Source organism: Chamaea fasciata, unplaced genomic scaffold (assembly GCF_029207755.1).
Source record: "Chamaea fasciata isolate MVZ Bird 193981 ecotype frontalis unplaced genomic scaffold, bChaFas1.0.hap1 SCAF_13, whole genome shotgun sequence".
Taxonomy (NCBI): domain Eukaryota; kingdom Metazoa; phylum Chordata; class Aves; order Passeriformes; family Sylviidae; genus Chamaea; species Chamaea fasciata.
Window position 1 is genome coordinate 19166127 of NW_027094098.1, and position 20388 is coordinate 19186514.

Here is a 20388-nt window from a genome sequence, read left to right on the forward strand (position 1 = left end):
GAGGGAAAGATGTGTTATCTTTGAAAGACTGTGCCTTTGGGCTTGAATTCGGGTGGTATCAGCTGGAACAAATGAGCTGAGAATGCATTTGCTGCCTCTGCTCGGATCTCACAAACGCTCCCAGAAACACTTTGTGTCAGCAGCTGATGCGCTGAAAATCTTGCATGGATTTTTTTTTTCTCATAAGAGAATAATTTTTACAAGCTCCAGTGGAGTTCCCTTTGATTGTTCTGTTCTACAAACCTCCACAGTGTTTGCCACTGTGGGTAGAGGGTGACGGCTTGTCCTTTTCAGGAAGGAGTAATTGATGTAAGTGGCTGGATGCTGCACTCCAAACACAATTCCTTGGATTTCCACTGTCCCTCTCCATGGACTAGAAGTCATTTAATTTCCATGCCTTGGGCTACAGTCAGTGCCCTGGAAGAATGAGCACAGCGAATATTTCACTGAGCGTTAGCTAGAGTGAAAGCAGGAGTGGCTTTGCAGCACCTGCTGCTGCCTAGACAGGATTTTCCTCGCTCGCGAGCGCAGAGGACGCGTGTGGAGAGCTGTGTCTCTGCTGGCTAATTGCGCAGAAAGGGAGGGTTTAGCCTTTCCTGAGGTGCTTTTCTGTGTGCTTTGCCCCTCTACTGCCATCAGCAAGGGCTGGTGCAGGTCCTGAGCCTTTTGTTTGGAGTGTGGGCATGCTGTCCCTCCTGGTGCCATCACAGCGTTCATGATTTATAGTTTAAAGTAAACTGCCAGCTGGAGGGGCTGTGCCACTTCCCATGCGGGCTGGTCTTCATTTCCCACCAAAATCAATGGAAAATTGGCTCTTTGCACCGTCAGACCTTTCTAGACTTGCAGAATCTTCCCGTATCAAATTGTCACTGCCTCACGTCTCAGGAATGAAAGCTGTTGTAAAAACAAAGCTTTCCTTTGCTTCACTCAAATCTGCTTGCTCAAATATTTGTTTTGATGGCATGGGCTTTCTGACTGTATTTATTTGAATTTTGTGTGTAGTGAAAAAAAGAGTGGTTGGGGAGAGAAGGCAAAAAGGTTTCTATTATTTGAATTTCTCCATTGCCCCCTCGCTCCCTTCAGGGTCCCTCGCAGTTCTTGTGTTTGGTTTTCATTTGTTTCCTCCCGTTATCAGCATCCCTTAAGAGAGATATTTGCCAGAGAACGGTTCTTCTTAGATAACCTTGGGATATTTTTGTATTTGAATTATAACTCCAGGCATCTCTGAACAACCTGCATGAAGTCTCTAATAGCTGTAAATGTTCCCTTCCTTTTCTGCCTGCCTCCCTGCTCCATCAGGACGAGGCTCTTGTCACTTCCAGACTTGTCTTAAAAACGCACAGACCAAAGGGAAGATGATGACAAACCACAGCTTTTGTGTTTATAGGTATTAATAATGGCTGGATGCAGCATTATTGCTTTGGACTGCTCCGTCACTGCAGATAAACAATTGGTGGAAGAAGAAAATTGTGGGAAAGCTTTGGATGCCAGATGGATGACTGCTTTAAGCTGATGCTGAATTCAGTGGTGGTGTGCTCTTTGTTCCAAAGGGGCCACTACCGTAAGATCAAAAATAGCTCTCTGAGCAAAATATCTTCTATTTCTTCTTTCTCTTTAGAATATTATTTACAGGTTGTTTTATGATAAGTCAGTACTAAAAGACTTTTTCCATGGGCAGACAAGTCCATGGACAAAGGGGGAACGGCTTTCCCATATTGGGAAGTGGGAGGTGTTCTACTGAACTCGATGCAACAGGATTTTACCTCAGTTCATTTACAGCAAATATAGTTCTTACCTGAAAATTAATTACAGGGGGTGTGCTGTTAAGAGGCCTGTCAGTTGTCATGGATAAGGCAGGACTTATCTGCTGCTGCCTTCACTGAGAGAGAGACGTGCACTAAATTAAATGGGCTCTGACGGAGCCTCTAAATTATCTCAGGCTCTCCTGTGAACCGTGAAAAGACAGGTCCTTACAGACAAATAACCACGGGAGCAGCTCTGGGGGGTTGTGTGAGCCACAGCTACCAGGGCAAGGAGGTGCAGCTGTGCAGGAGGCTGCGTGCACAGCAGCAGAGTTCCCAGCTCAGTTGGGAGTTTGGATGGACCATCAAATGGAAAACTCCAGCTCCAGCACACGGGGGGCATCCTGCCTTTCCTTTGGATTTATCCTGACAGCTGTAGAATGGCCCCAGCTGGTCCTCTCCTTGCTCAGGTTGGTGTTCTGAGCCCTCAGGCTGTGTTGATGTCCCACACTGCTGGTGGTGGTGGGGACACCATCCCTTTCTCCTCCGCTTTTCCTCCAGAAAAAACCTCCAGGTTTTCCTGCAGAAACACTTGGGAGTACCAGGACGAGGATGAAGCCCCAGCCTGGAAAGGGGGATGCTGAGGGTTTGGGCTGGTGTTGATGAAGGGTGGGAAGTCCCAGTGACATGGCAGGGTGCTGGGTGGGGTTTAGGGTCAGGGCTCTCTCCCCCTGTGCACCATCAGGGTTGTGGGGTGGAGCCCCAGGACCTCGGCCTTGACCCTGGGGTGTTTTGATGGAGGTGAACATTACAAAGCAGAAAGCTCTGACCAGGCTGTTGGTTATTTATGCAGCACAAAGGTTGGAGTCACACCTGGGGACAGCAGCCAGGCCCACAGAGGTCCCGCCTGTGGACTATTCCCTGAATCTGCCCATTCTTCAAGTCATGAGCTGTGTCCCTGAGTCTGGGGCCCTGTGCTCTGAGCAGCAAAACCTGTGAGGATTTATAAACTTCACTGTTTACCCGAAATAGCCTAATGGCCGGTACCACATCCATGAGATCATTTTAATAACCCTCACCGCATGGCAAGCATTATTTAAAAGGTAATAAACGGCTACAAAGACGTGCGATAGAAATAGAAATAGTTTGATAAATAATGCAATTGCCCGGAGTTGTGGCACGAGGCAAAGTTGCTGTTAGGCTAAAAATTGCTCTAGATATTCCTGCCTAGGAACTCTGGGAAAAGAGGGAACAAATCCACTGCTGAGACTGCAGTCAGGGCTGCCTGGTGCTTCTGCTTTCTGCTCTGCTTCCAGCCCCCCAGCCCAGGCACGGCAGCGAGGAGGAACAATGGGCCATTCATCATGTCAGCTGAAATACACTGTTTTCCACAGGTACATTTAACCTAAATCCTCTCTCAGAAGACGGATTATCTCTTAGAAGAACTCTGGCACCAGTGTCTCTTTTCAATAGCCACGTCACCACTGCCACAAAGGCTGTACGTGAAGGGATCAATGGTAGTTTTATCTCAAATTGCACTCAGTGTGTGTTTCTTCCAGCTGACATTCATTTAAATGCTTGCTCTAAGACATCTTTTCTCCCTGTAATAGAAAAAGGATCGGACATCCTAAGCATTGTTTCGTGGGGAGGAAAAAAATATTTAAAATATTCACTTGGCTAAGCATGAAATATCTCAGCTGCGTGTGTTTAATCAAGAGTGAAAGCAAGGGTAGTTATGCTTGTATTTCATAAATTAAAATGCTAAAATGATTAGATAAGAAAACAAAATACTTCGTTCCGTTGCAGCAGTGCTAATGAAACCATTTGAGGAGGGGAGGGGAAAAAGTCACTTTGTAATTCTGAGCACTTTTCCTCCAAAGAGGCAGCGAGCTGCAGTCTGCAGTGCCGGAGTTGTGCCGTGTCCCTCGGGAAGAGGCTGCCATGTGCACCGCATTTGTACTCCATTCATATCCCATTCATACCCCACATGTTCCCACCTGCTGAACACGAAAAGAGAGGCCAAGAAGCTGAGGGGGATTTACTGAGGGATACCTGCCGTGCCACCTGGCTGGGCAGCTCCCCGTGGGAATTGGGGAATCATTCCCACTGCTGCCTGGCCCTGCTCCTCACCCTGCACAGGCTGCAAGGTGCAGGTGAGCTCCAGCCACCCCTGGCTCTGCAGTGCTGCTGCTTTGCCTCCTGGAGCCTCGAAGATTTTCTTAACTAAACTCCAGAGCAAGATGGAGAATGAATATCCCGGTGGATACTGCAAATCTGGGATTTTAAGGGAATATTCTGTCAAAGCAGGAGGCCCAAGCTGAGCGGCAGGCAGGTTTTGGTGAGGCAGCCCAGCAGCCAGAGGTCAGATTTCCATGGAGGTGGTTACTGACACTCAGGTTTATGATGTGCTCCAGGACTTGGCCAGATTTCTGCAGTCGTTCGTATTCCAGGTAAGGGCTCGATCTCGTTTTCACAAAGTCGGTGATAAAACTCTTCCTGAGCTCAACAGGACAATTTCTATCTCTAAATGCATATGTTAGTGCCTGAAGGATATTTATCTGCTCCTGGGAATGCTGCCCAGCAGTGGGGAGTGCTGCAGTGGGCTCCATGAATCAGCCCTGATCCCATCCGGGCTGGAGGGAACACAGTTGCCGCTGGGAGATTTACGGATCTGCCAGGTGGATCATGAGCTGGGGATAAGCACCAAGAGATCAGAGCCCGGGGATTCTGCACTGCTCTTCCTCCTGACACTGCTCCAGCTCTGCCTGAGCTCTCCCCATCCATCTCCAGCTGCTCCTGGAGACTGGTGGTGAGTGCTGCTGTGATCCCTCCGGGATGGAGATCCCAGCCATCCCCGCCCTCTGGCACTGGGAGCTGTTCCCCTTGTCCTGTCACCGCCTGTCCTTGTCACAGGAGCTGCTCTGGGAGCTCTGGGCCTGTCTGCTCCTTTAGGGTGCTGCAAAGGGTTCAGCAATTCCTTCCGTTTGCTGCTGCAGTGGCAGAATGGAAGTGGCTGAGCAAGGCTGGGGAGGGATGTTTGCAGCAGTTTTTAAAGGTCCTTTGTCCCCAGAAGAGTTTTGAGCAAAACACTGACAAGGTCAGCTCTTGCTTCGGTAGAACCCAATGCTTCAGTTTAGGAAACAAGCAATGCTTTTATCTCCTAATTTCAGACCTGTCTGTGCTCTCTGTGGACCTGAAATCTCCAGCTGGCAACACAGACCCCCAGATTCTCTCTCACAAATTCTGTGTTTAAAATAGATGACCTTTCTTCCTAACAGGATGCTGAACTATCTTAAGCTGTCTTTTTTTCTTTAATGGATATTTTATTTTCTTTGATTTTTCTCTGATTAGCAGTGTCCATGAGGCAGGTTAGCAGCAGAACAGTCCATTAACCTGTGCAAGAAGGGATTTATGTTTTTATTTATTGTTACCACTGCTGTTAGTAGAGTCAGGGAACCCAGAACATTTAATAGCAAGTCAGTAGCTCCCTTTTGGAGTTTGCAGTGGTTTGAAGAGGTGCACACTCAGCAGCCAACACTTTGTTCTGATGTGTGTGTTTATGGGAAGTGTGGTTTATTTTTATGTCTTCCCAGGCGTCTGGTTAGAAAACATTCCGAGGGTGTATTTCAGAGAGCACACTGAGCAGTGCTTCATTCACTTTGAGCTTTGTGTCTTGGAAGAACTTTCTCACCCAAAGTGCTGAAAGTTGTGGCTGAAGGGTTGTTTGCTTTTAAACCAATTAGCAGTTTGAGAACCTCAGTGGCCTGCAATGAGCCTCTCGTCTCATTTAGTGCAGAAAAGTCTGCAAAGAAAATTTGGGAATTAGCAATATCAGGGAGAGGCCTTCCTGCTTTCTCAACTAACTGTAACGAATTTCCAAGTGTTCAAATAATTATTTGTTAACGTTTAACACGTTGGATTCAGATTGGAGGACGAAACATTCGCTGTAGAAAAGCAGCTTCAGCAAAAAGAGCCACATAACCATAAGGCCTCCTCATCCACGAGTCACAGAGAGGTTTTAATGGTCTGAGTTATCTGGCAAAAATCACTTCACTTGTGCAGTTATCTGTCACTTTGAATGCTGCTCGTTTCCAGGAGTGTGGAGGGAGTTGCTGAGAGACCAGAGGAGAATTAAACTTTGCTGGGGGCTCTCTGGGGAAGGGGGTTTGGAGAGCTCAGGGCAGCTCCCTCCTGAGCTCTTTGCCAGTTCCTGGGGTTATGGGATGTCCTTTAAAGTCTGGGAGCGCACAGTCCCAGCTTAGGAAGGGAAGGAAATAAAGACTGCACAAACTCCCTGACATGCGCCAAAGCTGGATTGTCTATCCTGATCCAAAGGGCAATCCAGCCCACATCAACTCAAAACCAGCCTGACACTGGGAACAAAGACAGCTGAGAAGGAAACCAATAGCAGGAGAAAGACAGAGACAGAAAAAGGCATTAGAATTTGAAATTAAATCTGGCCTCATCAACAGACACAATTAAAATGATCTATGGAAGAGATTAGCCAGTAAATAGCTTTCAGCCATATGGCTGAAAATAAAGCGTAAATAACTAAAAATAAAACCTCAACTGTACAGAAATCATCTAAAACTCCACTTTTTCTGGGTTTCCTGGCATGGCAGAAGTGTGGAGGGAGGGAGGGAAGGAGGGCAGAGCCCGGTGGGGCGGTGCTGGAGCACCCTGGTCCTCCCTGAGCTGGAGCACAACGCTGAGCTTGCCCTGGCTCACATTGACTGGAATTTTAGTGCTTGCCAAGGGCACCTTCAGCTTTCAGAAAGGCCCTGTTGTTCCTGAAGACCTGGAATTGGTAAGAGCAGCAAATCTGGGGAGCTGCTGGTGCTGCCCAGCTCCTGCTGGAGGCCACTGCAGCCCAGGTTTGGGGCAGCAGGAGCACTGATCCGTGCCCAGGGAGTGCTGAGGATGAGGCAAGCAGCTCTCCACCTCTCCTTTCCAATTACTGAGCTGCAGCAACTGCCACAGGAGCAAACCCGTGGCACTGGAGTCCCTCCGAAATAAATGACAGCAGCCAGCGTTACTGACTGCAACGATTCGGAGACCACGAGCCAGCTGAGCAGCTGCTGTTAATATCCCTGCTGCCGATGGGTGAAATATCACCTCTGTCCCTGCCCTCTGCCAGCTGCCCTGTGCCTTTTGGGCAGCTCAGGCAGAGGCGAGCCAGGCCAGAGATGGGTGATTGCTCGCAGAGCATCCTGAGCCATCTTCCTCCTCCTCCTCCCTTGGCACAGTCACCCAAACTGTGCCCTTTGTGGAAGCAGGTCAGGGAATGGGGGCTCTGCAGCTCCTGTGTGCCCACCAAGAGCCTGTGGGGTGGCCAAGGGCTCCCTCAGCAGCTCCCTGGCTGAGCTGAGGGCTCCTGAGCTCACTGGAGACCTTGCCCAGCCCTGTGGCAGGAGCCAGAGAGCCCCGAGGTGACCTTGGTGCTGAGTTTGTGCCTTGCCTCAGGCCGGGCCTTTATTCAGCTGTCTCCAGGTGATTCCCTAAAGCCTCCTCAGGAGGGAAGTGCCCCCTGAGCCCTCCTGCAGCCCTGCCAGTGCTGCTGCCGAGGTTCTTTCCTCTCCATCTCTCAGTCCACTTGTGCAGAGCTTTGTGTTGGCATTAAAGATGCAGGAAAGCTTCTCCATTTCAGTGAAGTTGGGGGATAATTGGCAGGAATTAACACAAGATTTTCCATGCAGGTCTGCAAGCAGGCTGAAGGCAAGAAAGCAGATTGTGCTGCAGGAGGTGATTTCTGAGGAGGCAAAAATGTTGTGAAAAGAGGTGATTTTAGGGTGGTGATTTTAGGGTGGGAGGAAGGGTTTTTTCTGGAGTGTCCTTAGGTGATGCCTCCACAGGGCACAAGTCATTCATGTTCCAACGGGATTTACTGGGCAGAATCAGGTTTTCTGTGTTCACTGACTCAGAGCAGAAAAAAAACCCAACAACAACAACAACAACAAAACCCCCACCATAACAGGAGGCAAAGCTCATTGAGAGAACAGGGGGAGCCTGAAGTGCTCTTGTGCAGAAGGAAGAGGTGGGGATCACCCAGGAGTCAACATTCCATCCTCACCTGCCTGCTGCCCTGGAGAGACTGCAGAAACCCCCGTGCTCAGGTGGGGAGTGTGCTCAGGTGAGCAGAGCACGGCAGTGAAACAGGACATTGAAACCTGCAAGTGCCACTGCAGATAAACCCTGCAGGCGGAGTGACACACCGGCAGAGAGGTGGGGAGCGAGCTGGGCAGCGTGGAAAGCCTTCATCCTGCTGGAAAAGCCTCATCCTGCTGGAAAAGCCCTCATCCTGTGGGAAGAAGCCCTGATCCTGCTGGAAAAGCCCTGATCCTGCTGGAAAAGCCTTCATCCTGCTGGAAAAGCCTTCATCCTGCTGGAAAAGCCCTGATCCTGCTGGAAAAGCCTTCATCCTGCTGGAAAAGCCTTCATCCTGCTGGAAAAGTCCTCATCCTGTGGGAAGAAGCCCTGATCCTGCTGGAAAAGCCCTGATCCTGCTGGAAAAGCCTTCATCCTGCTGGAAAAGCCTTCATCCTGCTGGAAAAGCCCTGATCCTGCTGGAAAAGCCTTCATCCTGCTGGAAAAGCCTTCATCCTGCTGGAAAAGCCTTCATCCTGCTGGAAAAGTCCTCATCCTGTGGGAAGAAGCCCTGATCCTGCTGGAAAAGCCCTGATCCTGCTGGAAAAGCCTTCATCCTGCTGGAAAAGCCCTGATCCTCCTGGAGAAACCTGAGGAATGGAACACCTGCTCCAGCACTTGTGCCCTGCAGCAGCTCCTGCGCTGCCTCGCCAGGGCACCACGTGCTGCAGGGGCTGTCACGGAGAGAGGGCTGAATATCAAAAGCACAAAACCCACACGGGCTGCTGATGTGTAAATGAAAGCCGCCCTGGAGTAGAGGCACGGAAAACTCATGTAAATGACACGTTCAGTATTTACGGAGCGCGTCCGGAGAGACACGGCTGCCTGCTCAGGGCAGGGCTGGCTGCTGCTCACGCCAGCCACAATTAGTGCACACCCAAAAAAGGGTTTTTATGTTGGTTTAAAGGAAAGGGGAATACAGCTCCTGTGTCTGCTGTCTTTGCAGGATCACTGTTCTGGACGACGGGAGCCTGCGGATCGTCAACGTCACCAAATCGGACGCGGGAAGTTACACGTGCGTGGCCACCAACCACTTCGGGACAGCCAGCAGCACGGGCAGCCTGGTGGTGAAAGGTGACTAAATCCGTTGTTCTCGGGGCTCTCTGGGGCACTACCACCCATTTCATATTCATTATTCCTCCTCCAGGGCTGAATTTCGGCCTTGCAGGAATTCCGAGTGTTCGTTCGCGTCCCGTCAAATGTTGTTTCCGAAAGTAAAAGCTGCAATTTGGCCGAGGTATTTAAAGGAATAATTGGACGGTGATATTTAAAGGAATAATTTGATAAACACTGAGAGGCACTGACAAATGGGCTGGATTAATTTTTGCCCTGCTGCTGGGTAGTCTAGTGTCTGATGAATTATTATAGGCCATGAACGTACAGGTTATTACCCTCACACTCACTCTCCATCTCCTTCATATTTGGGGAAAAACCTATATTGGATAGCAAATCAAGGAACATTGATTACAATGGGATAAATTAATCAAAAAGCTCTAATTAATTCTCCCCCACATTGGCAGTGATGGATCATACTCAATTAGAGGCTCTCCTTGTCAGCTGTTTCTGTGGTATCTAGAAAATACTTAAAATGTTCCAATGAGGGTTTTAATCCATGTTTTTTATGGCTGGAACATATCCAGGGGTCCCTTCCAACCCCAACCAGTCTGGGATTTTCTGAACCTTGTAGGGAAGCATGTGGACCCCAAGAATTCTTCAAGTTTGACCCAGGGACAGCAGCAGGGTGGAGTTCCAGCCCCAATCCCCTTTTCCATGGACAGCAGCAGGGTGGGGTTCCAACTGTCCAGCTCCAGCTTGGCACATTTGGGGCTGTCCTGGTTTTCCATGTGCTGAAAGACCCTAAGGGGGAGAATCAGGAGCTGCAGGGACTTCAGGGACTTCAGGAACTGCTTCTCCCACCATAAAAACCCCAATTGTTGGAAGCAGGAATAGTGACTGGGTTCTTTCGTTCCAGAATCATGGTTTTGTAGCTCCTGGCTCATCCCTCCTCCCTCCCAGTGCCCAAGGAACATCCTGTAACTCCCAGGAAAACCTCGGCAGTTGTTGTACCTGCTCTCTGCCTTCCCCTGCTCCACAAATCACTTCTCTGCACGCTGAGGTTATAAAGGATTAGTGAGGGGCTTTTTTTCCCCCTCAGTGCTCTGCTTTGACTCCATTCCATTTGCATTAATGGCAGCGACACATGTGCATGAAGCAGAGAATAAACTCTTAAGCCCGAGATGTGGATATTAACAGCAAACTGAGAAATGCAATTTCCAAGTCTGGCCCATAAAAAGTATAAAAGAGCAGAAACCATTCTGAACTCCAAATGAACTGTGTAAAATATTGTATTATAGAGGGAAATGCTTGAGTTTCTCTGCCCTAAGTAAAACAGGTGTGGGTTTGAACAGAAATACGAGTGAATTCCTTATTTTATCTCAGGTTTGTGGTGTACAAAAAGGCTAATTTAACAGCTGATGTGGTTTTTGACCTTAAGGTATGCTTGCATTCTTTTCTAACTTCTCTTATGTCATTGAGTAAAGAACTGTGAAGGTCAAGACATTTTTCCTAACCTTCCTGTGTTCTTCCATTAATATTGCAGGCTATCTTTATTTCTTTTTTTAATTTCCTTTCTCGGGGAGAGATGCCGACAGTGTCAGAGACAGTGCAGGCAAGGATGGCAGCAGGAGGAGGGGAATATGTTACACCAGAAGCAAAGAGCTTAAAATAACTCTCTGGCAAACAACCAGAGAGGGGATGAATAAATATTCATTTTATGCATGAGCAGACAGTTTAAAAAATATCAAATCCTGACAGGTGCCCATAGGGCTGGGTATTAACATTCTGTTGTCAGGCTGGGTGAACCCCAGCGGTTTTCTCAACCAGTGCAGTTGTGCTTTGGGTTTGTTCTGTTGGCTGCTGCTAAATGAGAACCTCTTGGCCTCCAAGACCTGAAGTCTTAGAAACTTGCTTGTACAGTTTGACCTTTAAATTAAAAAGCAGGATTGAGTTTGTAAGGCTGGAGAAGCAGCTCCTTCTGAAGCAGTGTTCAGAGCTCTGTAAAACACCGTGTGTGTTTCCATGTAGGATATAAATATTAATTTTCCATCTTGTTCCCTCAATTTTTCCTGCACTTGAGGCTAAATGTTCAATTCTTCCAACACACAGAAAGATTAGAGGCTCTCTGAGCACCGGGGGATTAAATGACAAATAGAGTAAACAGGCACAGCCTGTACAATATGAGTTTATTTGTGTTTAATGCAGTGATAGCAACTGGCTGATACAGCAGCAGCCTGAGAGAGGAAACTGATCCCAATGAAATAAAATAAATAAAAGCTGTGGATGTGGGAAGCTCCAGGAGAGGCTCCTGTGCTGAGATCCCAGCTGCAGCAGCAGGGGGACCCACGGGAGGTGGCGTGGAAGCTGGGGAGGGGATGGAGCTGATCTTTGTGTCAGCGCTGCTGCTCTCGTGGGATGAGGGAGTCCTAGGCAGGCAGGACCTGTCCCCAGCAGGGACATTAAACAGCTTTTCTTGAAGCTGTGGTCAGCTTTGCTTTGGAGACACAGGGGGTGAATGGATCATGGTCCCGCCATTGACACCCGCGGCTGCTTCCCAAACATCTCCTTTGGGCTGTGGCCTCAGCTGTAAACCCATCTCTATATCTAAATACATCGATTAAAATACATTTTAATTGAAATTTGTCTCTGAATGCTTTCGCTGGAGCTGGTTCTTGCCTGCTCCCCTTGGGGAGTGCAGCAATTCCAGTCACGTTGGTGCATCCCTGACAAGGGCAACCTCCAATGGCTTTATTTGCCTCTTTAATTATGATGCACCTTTAACATTTTCCTGCTGCTGTGAGCTCTTCTCATTTGGGCTGTCACGGGAGGGCTCAAGGCAGCAAAAGCAGGAGAACTTTTGCTGGCTGGAATCTGTATCACTTCAGCAGGAAAAGAACACAAAGATAATGTCAGGGGGTTATTTTTTTTTTTCCTCATGCTCGAATAGACTGATAGTCTTGATTTTGTCCAGCACAGTGATTCAAATTATTTCCTATAAAACAGCACATTTTTCATTCCCAGCCTATTCCTCTGTGTGAACGTTGAAGTGCTGCATTGCAGTTAAAATTGATTAAATACTGTAAATTCTGGCCCGTTATCGAGTAGCTTTTCAGAGACTTCAGACGTTGCTGCCTTTAAACCTGGAATCCTTGCTGTGTTCGTTCCAGTCCTTGAGGACTTTTGCCTTCTGCAAAAGGTGGCAGTGGGATGTGATGGTCCCCTCTTGCCACCCAGGGTTGTCCCTGTTTCAATTTCACTTGATCAGAATTGAAACATCACTGCTTGGGATTTGTGTTGTGCTTGCCTCGTGTCCGTGGGGTTTGGTTTAGGTTTTGGGGTTTTTTTCAATCAGTGAATTCCAGTAACTGTGAATTTCACCAGCTGTTCTCAGCTCTGTTGAGTTTGAAGTGACTTTGGAGTGACTGGGATATCAATTCCTCGGAGCTGGAGCTTTAACTTTTCCCCCAAGAGGAAGAATAAACCACACATTAGGATGTTGAGGGGTTTTTTTTTAAACATGAAACAAGGGAAAATCACAGCAGCCACTGAAATCTATTGACCTATTTCAGCACTGTCCACATGCCCAGGAGCCCTCCAGACCTCCCTGATTCAACATAATCCTAAATTCATGTTGGTCATGCCTCAACCCTTAAAAAAAGGGACCTGGTCAAGTGACACCTGCTGTGGAAAGCACAAAATATAATTTAAAAAAGAGAGGCAGAGTTTAAAGGAATAATCCCAGGGCAGCACTGGAGGGTCGTCCGCATTTTCTGGGCTTTTTCTAATTTTCCTGGATAGCGCACCAGGTTTGTGTTCAGCTGGTGCCAAAACCAAAATAAAGACTCAACTCTGAAACCATCCAAAGAAGTTTCCTTATTCTTAATTTTTGTTTTAGCACTTGCTGAACACAATTTTTATGTGTAGTCCATGAATGAATACTCCTTGTCAGGTCTAATATGTTTTTATTTTAAATTTCATGGAGGAAAAGTCAAATTAGAGTATGAACTTGTACTCCAGAATCTCTAAATCAGGGATTTGTAGGCAAAAAAAGCTCAGAGAGCACCACGGAGTTATGCAGGCTCTGATTTATTCATGAGAACATGTTATGTATTCTCATGTTTATGAAATAAAACTTATTTCTGAGTTAGGAACAACCTTTCCTGACTTTTGAGTCACAAGCAGCAGCAAAGGCTTGATTTTCACAGTTGACAAGGAAAGCCATAATCTTTGGCCGTGAAATTGCAAAGGAAAACATTCCCCCTCTAATTGGACCATTTCCACTGACACCAATTATTTCTAGGACACAATTAAGGCTCTTTTGCTGGGTTTAAGTAAAATGATGACCCAGAGCACTCTGTGAAAGGCAGGATTATAAATGAGAGAGCTGTGCATCCAGCACATCTGCCCCTCCCTCCCTCAACCCTGGCAGCTCGAGCTGCACCTCCTGAGCCACCCCTGGCTGGGAAATCCTGAAGCAGAAACTGATGATGGGGCTGGAATCCAGCAGCTGCCTCAGGGTCCTTGCAGCCTGCAAGAGCTCTTCTCCAGTTTTCTACTTGGAACGCAAAGTTTAATCAAGGGTTTTAGAGTTTCCAGGCAGCTTCCCTGTTCATTCCAGCTGCCCAGGTTGCTGTGTGATGCTGATCCTCATCGCCTTGTGCAGGTGTGAGGGGCTCAGGTGGAGTTTCAGCACTGGCAGGTGCATCCTCCCCAGGCTGCTGAAGTCTGGTTTCCTTCTCAGCTCTGTTCAGGTGAGGGCCTGAGGTCATCAGAAAAACCAGGTCAGCCCCAGAGCCCCCCAAGGAAGATGAAATCGCTGTGGATCCTGTCAGCATCCCTGGTTTTCTGACAGTTAATTGAGGCAGAAAGGTTGTGATTATTCCGAGGTGACAGGGGTGGCAGAATGAGCAGCAGATGTCTCCTGTGCTGATGAGCTTTCCCCAAAGCCTCCCCTCCCTGGGCTGCTCAGAGGCACCTTTGGCTTCTGGTTTTCTGCACGTGAACTTGTCAAAGACTGCTGAGCCCTGCTCTGGGACAGGGACAGGACAGAGGGAACAGCTGGAGCTGTGCCAGGGCAGGTTCGGGTTGGATTTCAGGGAAAGATCCTTCCCCCAGACGGTGCTGGGCACTGCCCAGGCTCCCCAGGGAATGGGAACATTCCAGAGCTCCAGGAGGGTTTGGGCACCACTCCAGGGGTGCCCAGGGTGGGATTTGGGGTGTCTGTGCAGGGACAGGAGCTGCACTGGGTGATCCTGTGGGTCCCTCCCAGCTCAGGATGTTCCACTGCTCTGTGACTCCATGACTGCTGTGATCTGTGAGCAGGGAAAGGCCGGTGACACCCCGAGGATGAGGATGATGCTGAGGGTCAGAGTGAGCAGCTGTGGCCCCTTTGGGGACTTGTCCTAGCACAGCTTTGTGGCCAAACGCTTGAGCAAAGCTCAAATCCCAGAACAGTGAATGAGCAGCACGGTGAGAGCTCTCAGCTTCTTACTGGGGAAAGAAAAGAACCCAGTCAGCTGCTACGGACAAAACCAGTGAATGGCAGAGAGAGAGAGAGAGAGAGATGTAAATGAAATCAAGTCCCGGTAATAAAATCAAACAGCAGCGCCTTGCTCTTAGGGCTGGCTGAATGAAGTAAGTTCAGAGTTTCTTTTTCTCTTGTAAGCACTTAGTGCTCATAACAAATAAAACTTGTAAACATAACACAAGTGTTAAGCTTCATTAAATTTGCAGCAGACAATTAATTTTTTTTTCCAGGCAATTCAGAGGTTCTTCTGTAGTACTGATTTAGTTTAATTGAACATATTACCACAAGCAGACAATAAGAAATATATTGAAGATATCCATCTGGCTCCCACTGCAAACCTCGCGTGTCGTTTGCTGGGGCTGTCACAGCCCTTACTAATTGCCTCATTTTGGCTCTTGCACAATCAGTGTGATTTGGCCATTAACATGATAAAAGTCATCTTGGTGAAGAGCTTGATATTAAAAAGCATAGATCTCCTGCCTTGCTCTGGTGCCAGTTTTTGGACTAATCCCCAGCACTATTGGAGTGATGGTTTTCAAAGCAGGAATAGGAAGAGCCGGACTCCCGGGGAGCAGCTTCTGCAGGTACCCGTGTGCTTGTGATGGAGGGGGTGAAATGTTGCCTCTGGGTTTGGGAATTGCCACAGATTCTCCCCTCCCACCTTCTCCTTTCTCCTCACTGTCCTTCCAAGCCCCCAACCAACCTTCAGGCACATCAAGGGGCTTAAAAGTGATAATTGCTCGGGTAAATAATGGCATCAACACTACAGCAAGTGCTGACGCTTGTAGATACACCTGATTCAGCACGTAAAGTGGAAAAAAATTATATTTTTAGAAAAGTTCAACCATTGTGTCTCAATAACCTGTAGAGGGGAAAAAAAACCCCAGTATTTTTGTTCTGTATTTTTACCTTAAACCCACCACGTATTGCAGGGTCAGCATTACTGCAACCACAGGATAAAAAACCAACATGTAGAATTAGTGCTTTTAAAAGCTCAGCTTTAAAAGCTTTTAAATTCCTTTTGTTTTAGGAATTTTTCTGAGCTCTCCCAAAACAAGCAGGAGGTTCAGGAGTTCTCCGTCATCAATAAGAGACTGGCTTGTTTAGCTCATCGCTGAAGATCATACATCAGCTGGAAGAGGAGGTGACCTCCAGGTTAAACACAGACTCTTAACGAGACAAAAGCAGGTTAATTAACAGTTTTCATCAACTCGCTCCAATTTATTTTAACACGCTGCATTTCAGAAAGGTGAAAATATTTGTCAGTTTTTTGAATGCAAATGAAAGCCCAGCGCGGTTAAAACAAAGGCACAGGTCACATTTAAACCCAGGTGAATGCAGTGTGTGTGATTGGCCATAAATCATAATTAACAGATTACTTTGCAGTGAGGCCCTGGCACAGGGCGCCCAGAGGAGCTGCTCCATCCCTGGAAGTGTCCCAGGCCAGGTTGGGCAGGGCTTGGAGCAAACTGGGCCAGTGGAAGGTGATCCCTTCCAGCTCAGGATATTCTCTCTCATGCCCAGCCCTGGCATTTGAGAGTTCCTGCTGCTGTTCCAGCCCTGGGCTCGGAGATCCGGGGCCACATCTCAGTTCCTGCAGCTTTGTGTGCCTCTCCAGTAGAGCCTCCGGGGATTCCAGGCAGTGGGAGGTCTGTCTCCTTGAGCTTTTAGTTCTGTGGAGCTCCCCTGGCTGGCAGAAAATGCAACATGACGGTTGCATTGAACATTTTAAGTTGTGCTCAGCATTACGGGGGATGCAGTCCCGCCTCTCCTCCTGGCTGAAGGAGATCCTGGGCTCCGGGCCTGCATTTGTGCACTCAGGGATGAATTGGGTCTTTATCCCAAAGGAGGGTGCACAGAGCTTGTCCTTCTCTCCAAGCATGCAGTGGGATGAACTTCCAGGCAGGAATTCCATGGGAATAATTCCCCAAATCCTGGGTGAATGAGGGTGATACCCAAAGGAAAAGCAGTAAAACAGAAAACCGAGGTGGTTGTAGCCCGTGGTGCTGCAGTGGCACTGGGGGAAGGTGTCCCTAGAGCCACTTCTCCCCAATTCTCCAGGAATTCAGTGTGACTGGGGGTGGGGCAGATGCTGATCTAACCATGAGCTGCGCTGGGGAGTGACTGGAGGTCTCTGCTTCAGGTGAGGATGAAGGAAGCAGTGTGGGAGAATAAAGAAAGTGAACTTTATACCCTTGAAATCAGTGACTCAGAGCAGACTGGCCTGAGGGTGACGTTTTTAACATCAAAGAGACAGAGGAAGTGTTTAGAGAGCACATTTTGTGTCCTAGGAGGGGGAAGTGTGTTGCAGACACGAATCTGGGGCAGTGGCTGGGGAAATCCCAGTGCTGGCGTGCATTTTCTCGGGAGCACTTTTGGAAGCAGCTTAGCAGAGCCCGACACCCGAGGATTTGAGCTGCTGGGAGTTTTCCTCCCTGAGCCTGGATTGCCAGCAGGGTACCCAGAGCTCCTTATCAGATGATAAAAGGCGGGTGGCACCCAGATAAGACCTGGGACTGACAGATCAGGGAGTATCCACAGCCCTGCTGCACAAGGGCAAGGAGGTACATCACTATTAGGGACTCCTGTCCCCTGATTTTCCCCTTTTTTTAGTGCAAGATTATGAGCAATCCCATCAGAGATCCCATGGCGACAGGAGTCTCTTGTCTTTATCCCAAAATACAAATGTTCCTCGCTCAGAAGCAGGTGAACCCTGAAATCCATGGAATTCTGTCACTGAACTGACTTGCCATGCCTTGGGTTGGTTGTGTCTGTCTCTGTCACTCACACCACAGACTTGGAATATGAATTTTGCTTTCATTTGAAGTTTGTAAGTGGGCCATGAAGAACCAATCCAATCTGTAGAGTTGAGCACTGTGTTTTCTTTCCAGGTTCGTTGTGAATATATCTGAATATAGAGTTTATTTAGGAAATGAGCAGTATTTCAGCAGTGAAAATTTCGGTTCCCATCCTAGGGGCACAGTAAAAAAGTCTCTGCAAAAATCCATCGGTGCTGGGAGCTAAACTGAGCAGCTGGCAAGGAAATCATTCCCTGCAGGAGGGAGCCATGAGTGGAAGTGTCTGGGAGAAAACTCCAGAGCGTGAGTGACCCCAGCCCTGAAACCAGGCTGGAAGGAGGGGTGGAGCTGCTGCCTCTCCGCTCCCCTGTGTGTGTTTTTGCAAGCTGGATCTCGATCCTGGCCTTGGAATTATTTACATAAGGAAAAAACTCGTGGCTAATTTGAGGCAAAATGCCATGGAACAGCAGAAATGTCAGGGACACTTTTTAATGATGCTCTGCGGGGAAGATTTATTCAGGCGCCGAGGATTTTGAGCAAGTTCTAATGAGGGACGGTGTTGGGGGTTGTTATTTTCATTTCACCTGTGATCCTGCCTCCACCCTGGCCCTGACATCAGCACCAGGCAGCAAAGCAGGAGCACGGCCCTCGGAACGGGAGGTTTGGTCTTCTCTGTGTGCCACTAATTAGACTGAGTCGCTTCCTTAGGAGGGAGCACAGGGCATGGTGAGCCGATCTCCTCTTCACCAGGAGACAAACGAGACCTTTTCGGGCCGGGGAAATTTGGTTCCAGTGTTTGTTTGGCTGGTTCTGGTCTCCCTGTCACAGGGTTTGTTCAGTAATAGGCGTTTGGGCGTCAGACTTGCTCACGCTGCTCTGGAGGTCTCAGTGGGGATGCAAGAAAAAGTTCATCTGAAATAAAAATGTCTGCTGTGCACGGCGGCACAGGGAGACAAAACAGTTTCTAATGAAGGCCTGATCCATTTTAGAGGCTGGGCAAATCAGGCAGCAGAGACTTTTAATGACTTGCTCAAGGTCAGACAGAAAGTGAGGAGGAGAACTCATTATTATTCCCAATTACTCCAAGTCTGTGCCCACACCGGAGCAACCTTCCTCTTCATTTGGCACTCTTCCTCCTCTTTTGCTTATCTGATTCTCTTTCTGATGGAACTGTTGAGCTCAATTGTTCCCATTTGGCTGTGACTCAAAGTCTCAATGTTCAGGCTGGTGTTGGAGGGGCTGGGTCCCTGCTGTGCTCCCCGTGGGCAGCTGGGACACATTCCCTGTGGGAACAGAGCTAAAATCATCCCCTGCTTTTGCTTTCCATGTCTCCCTGGTGCCTGCCTCGGTTCTTTGGATACCTGGAAAATCCTGAGGTTTGCTGTGCTTTCTTTGACTTAAACTTGCAGGTGCTTTCCTATGATGTGTATTTGCCACAATTTAAAAGGGAATAGTTAAAAAAAAAATAGTAAGAAAATAGTAAAAGCTTGTCCTGTTTTTAGAGATATCCGTGTGGTAGGAGGTATTTTTAGAGGTGTTTTTAGGTGCTCCTCTCCAGCTCCCTTTCCACAATGGCACGTGGGAAGATGAACGTCTTGGGCTTGATCGATGTCCTGGACACCGAGCCTGGCTTATCCCAAGGCAGGGCTGCCACAGCCAAGCCTTGATCTGCGTGACATTAAGGATGGTTAAGCTGTGGATCATTCACCGGGAAGCTGCAAAAGTCCAGCCAGGGATTTTCTGGCTCTTCCCTAAGTTTGACAGCTCAAGAGGCATCTGCTCCTAATGACTCTTAATTTGGGATTTATTCTGGCACAGGCAGCTAATTCCAAACATCTTGGTGCTGATGAGGAGGGGGGGTAACAGGCAGAGAATTCACGTGGGATTTGCCTAAAATACACACCTGTGCCTTAAAAATGCAAAGGCTGTGGCAGTCACTCCACGATCTTGCAGTTTGAGTGCCTGGATGTTGTATTTTTTTGCTGCTCTGCTGCTTCCTGAAATTTTTGACGGATGATCATCGCTATTTAAAACATGTAAAAGCACCATAAACTCCAGAGGGTGAACTGTTCCAAGGGGCAAAACGTCCATGGGCTCCGTGGAATTACACGTGCACAATCCCCCTGGTTTGTGGTACAAGGGGAGCGGTGATTGATCCCTGAGCGACTGGCAATTTATCTCAGATTAGCCATGATTTCTGCTGTATCTGATTAACCTTCTCTGGGAGATGGCCATCATTTCTGCAATGACAGTAGATTATTCCATACTCCAGAAGACGGATATCAGCTCGTGGCAATCAATAGCCCACAGAAGGTGACACCTTGAATTCCCCGGGTTATCCACAAAGATTGTCACCAACGCCTGCATCGTTTGTCACATGCAGAGATCTCACTTGAGGCAGCTCTGGAGTGAAGCGGGGTTTATTTTAGTCTGCGCTGCAGAGCTGGAGGAGGATGTTTGAGGTTCCTGGTGTAATCAGGTGCCGTTGCATCCTGCTGCAAAGAGCAAGAACAAATTTCCCCGAGTGACAGATTTGATTGCCATCTCCAGAGCCCATTACATGTGATTTGCTTTGTGCCAGTGGTACGGAGAGAGCTTGATTTGATCAGATTGCCTTGCACTGGGTAAAACGGAGGGTAAAATGGAGTATTGGGTCCTCTCCTCGCTCCCTGCACTCCCACTGGAGTGGATGTATTTTCAGGCGTTTTGCCTTTGAATTTGCTCTGATGGCACACCCCTGCCCAGCGTCCTCCCGTGCAGTTCCGCTCTTCACGTGTTTTCAGATTTAAATGAACCTTCATTCATTATTCAGCCCCCCAGAGACTGCAGATTGGGGCGTGCAGAATGCAATCCCCTGGCTGACTGCCCGCTCCCTTCTGGGCAGTGGGGAGCATCCATTCCTGGCAGGGAGACTCTGCCATCCCCTTTGGAGAGTTTTTCCAGCTGTGGGGAAGCTCTTTAGTGGAGCTGAGGAGGAGACTGCTGCTCTTGGAAGGGACAGATCATCACAGGGAGCGACAGCCAAAGTCTCCTGGTGGGGATTGAAAAAGCAGAGGACTTTCACAGCGTTGCAATAAGCTTACACAGAGGTTCGAAACAGAGCTGGATTTTGAAATATTTG

General features: G+C 48.3%; 1 protein-coding gene across 4 annotated transcripts in view; it reads left to right on the forward strand.

Annotated features, from left to right (window-relative positions):
• LOC136296589 (contactin-4) overlaps nt 1-20388 on the forward strand; it is a 260514-nt gene that overhangs the window by 221125 nt on the left and 19001 nt on the right. For all 4 annotated transcript variants that reach the window (XM_066195773.1, XM_066195774.1, XM_066195776.1 and 1 more), the window contains one exon: nt 8833-8960. In XM_066195773.1, coding sequence (XP_066051870.1) covers nt 8833-8960 — 128 coding nt within the window. The remainder of the gene's footprint in view (nt 1-8832; nt 8961-20388) is intronic.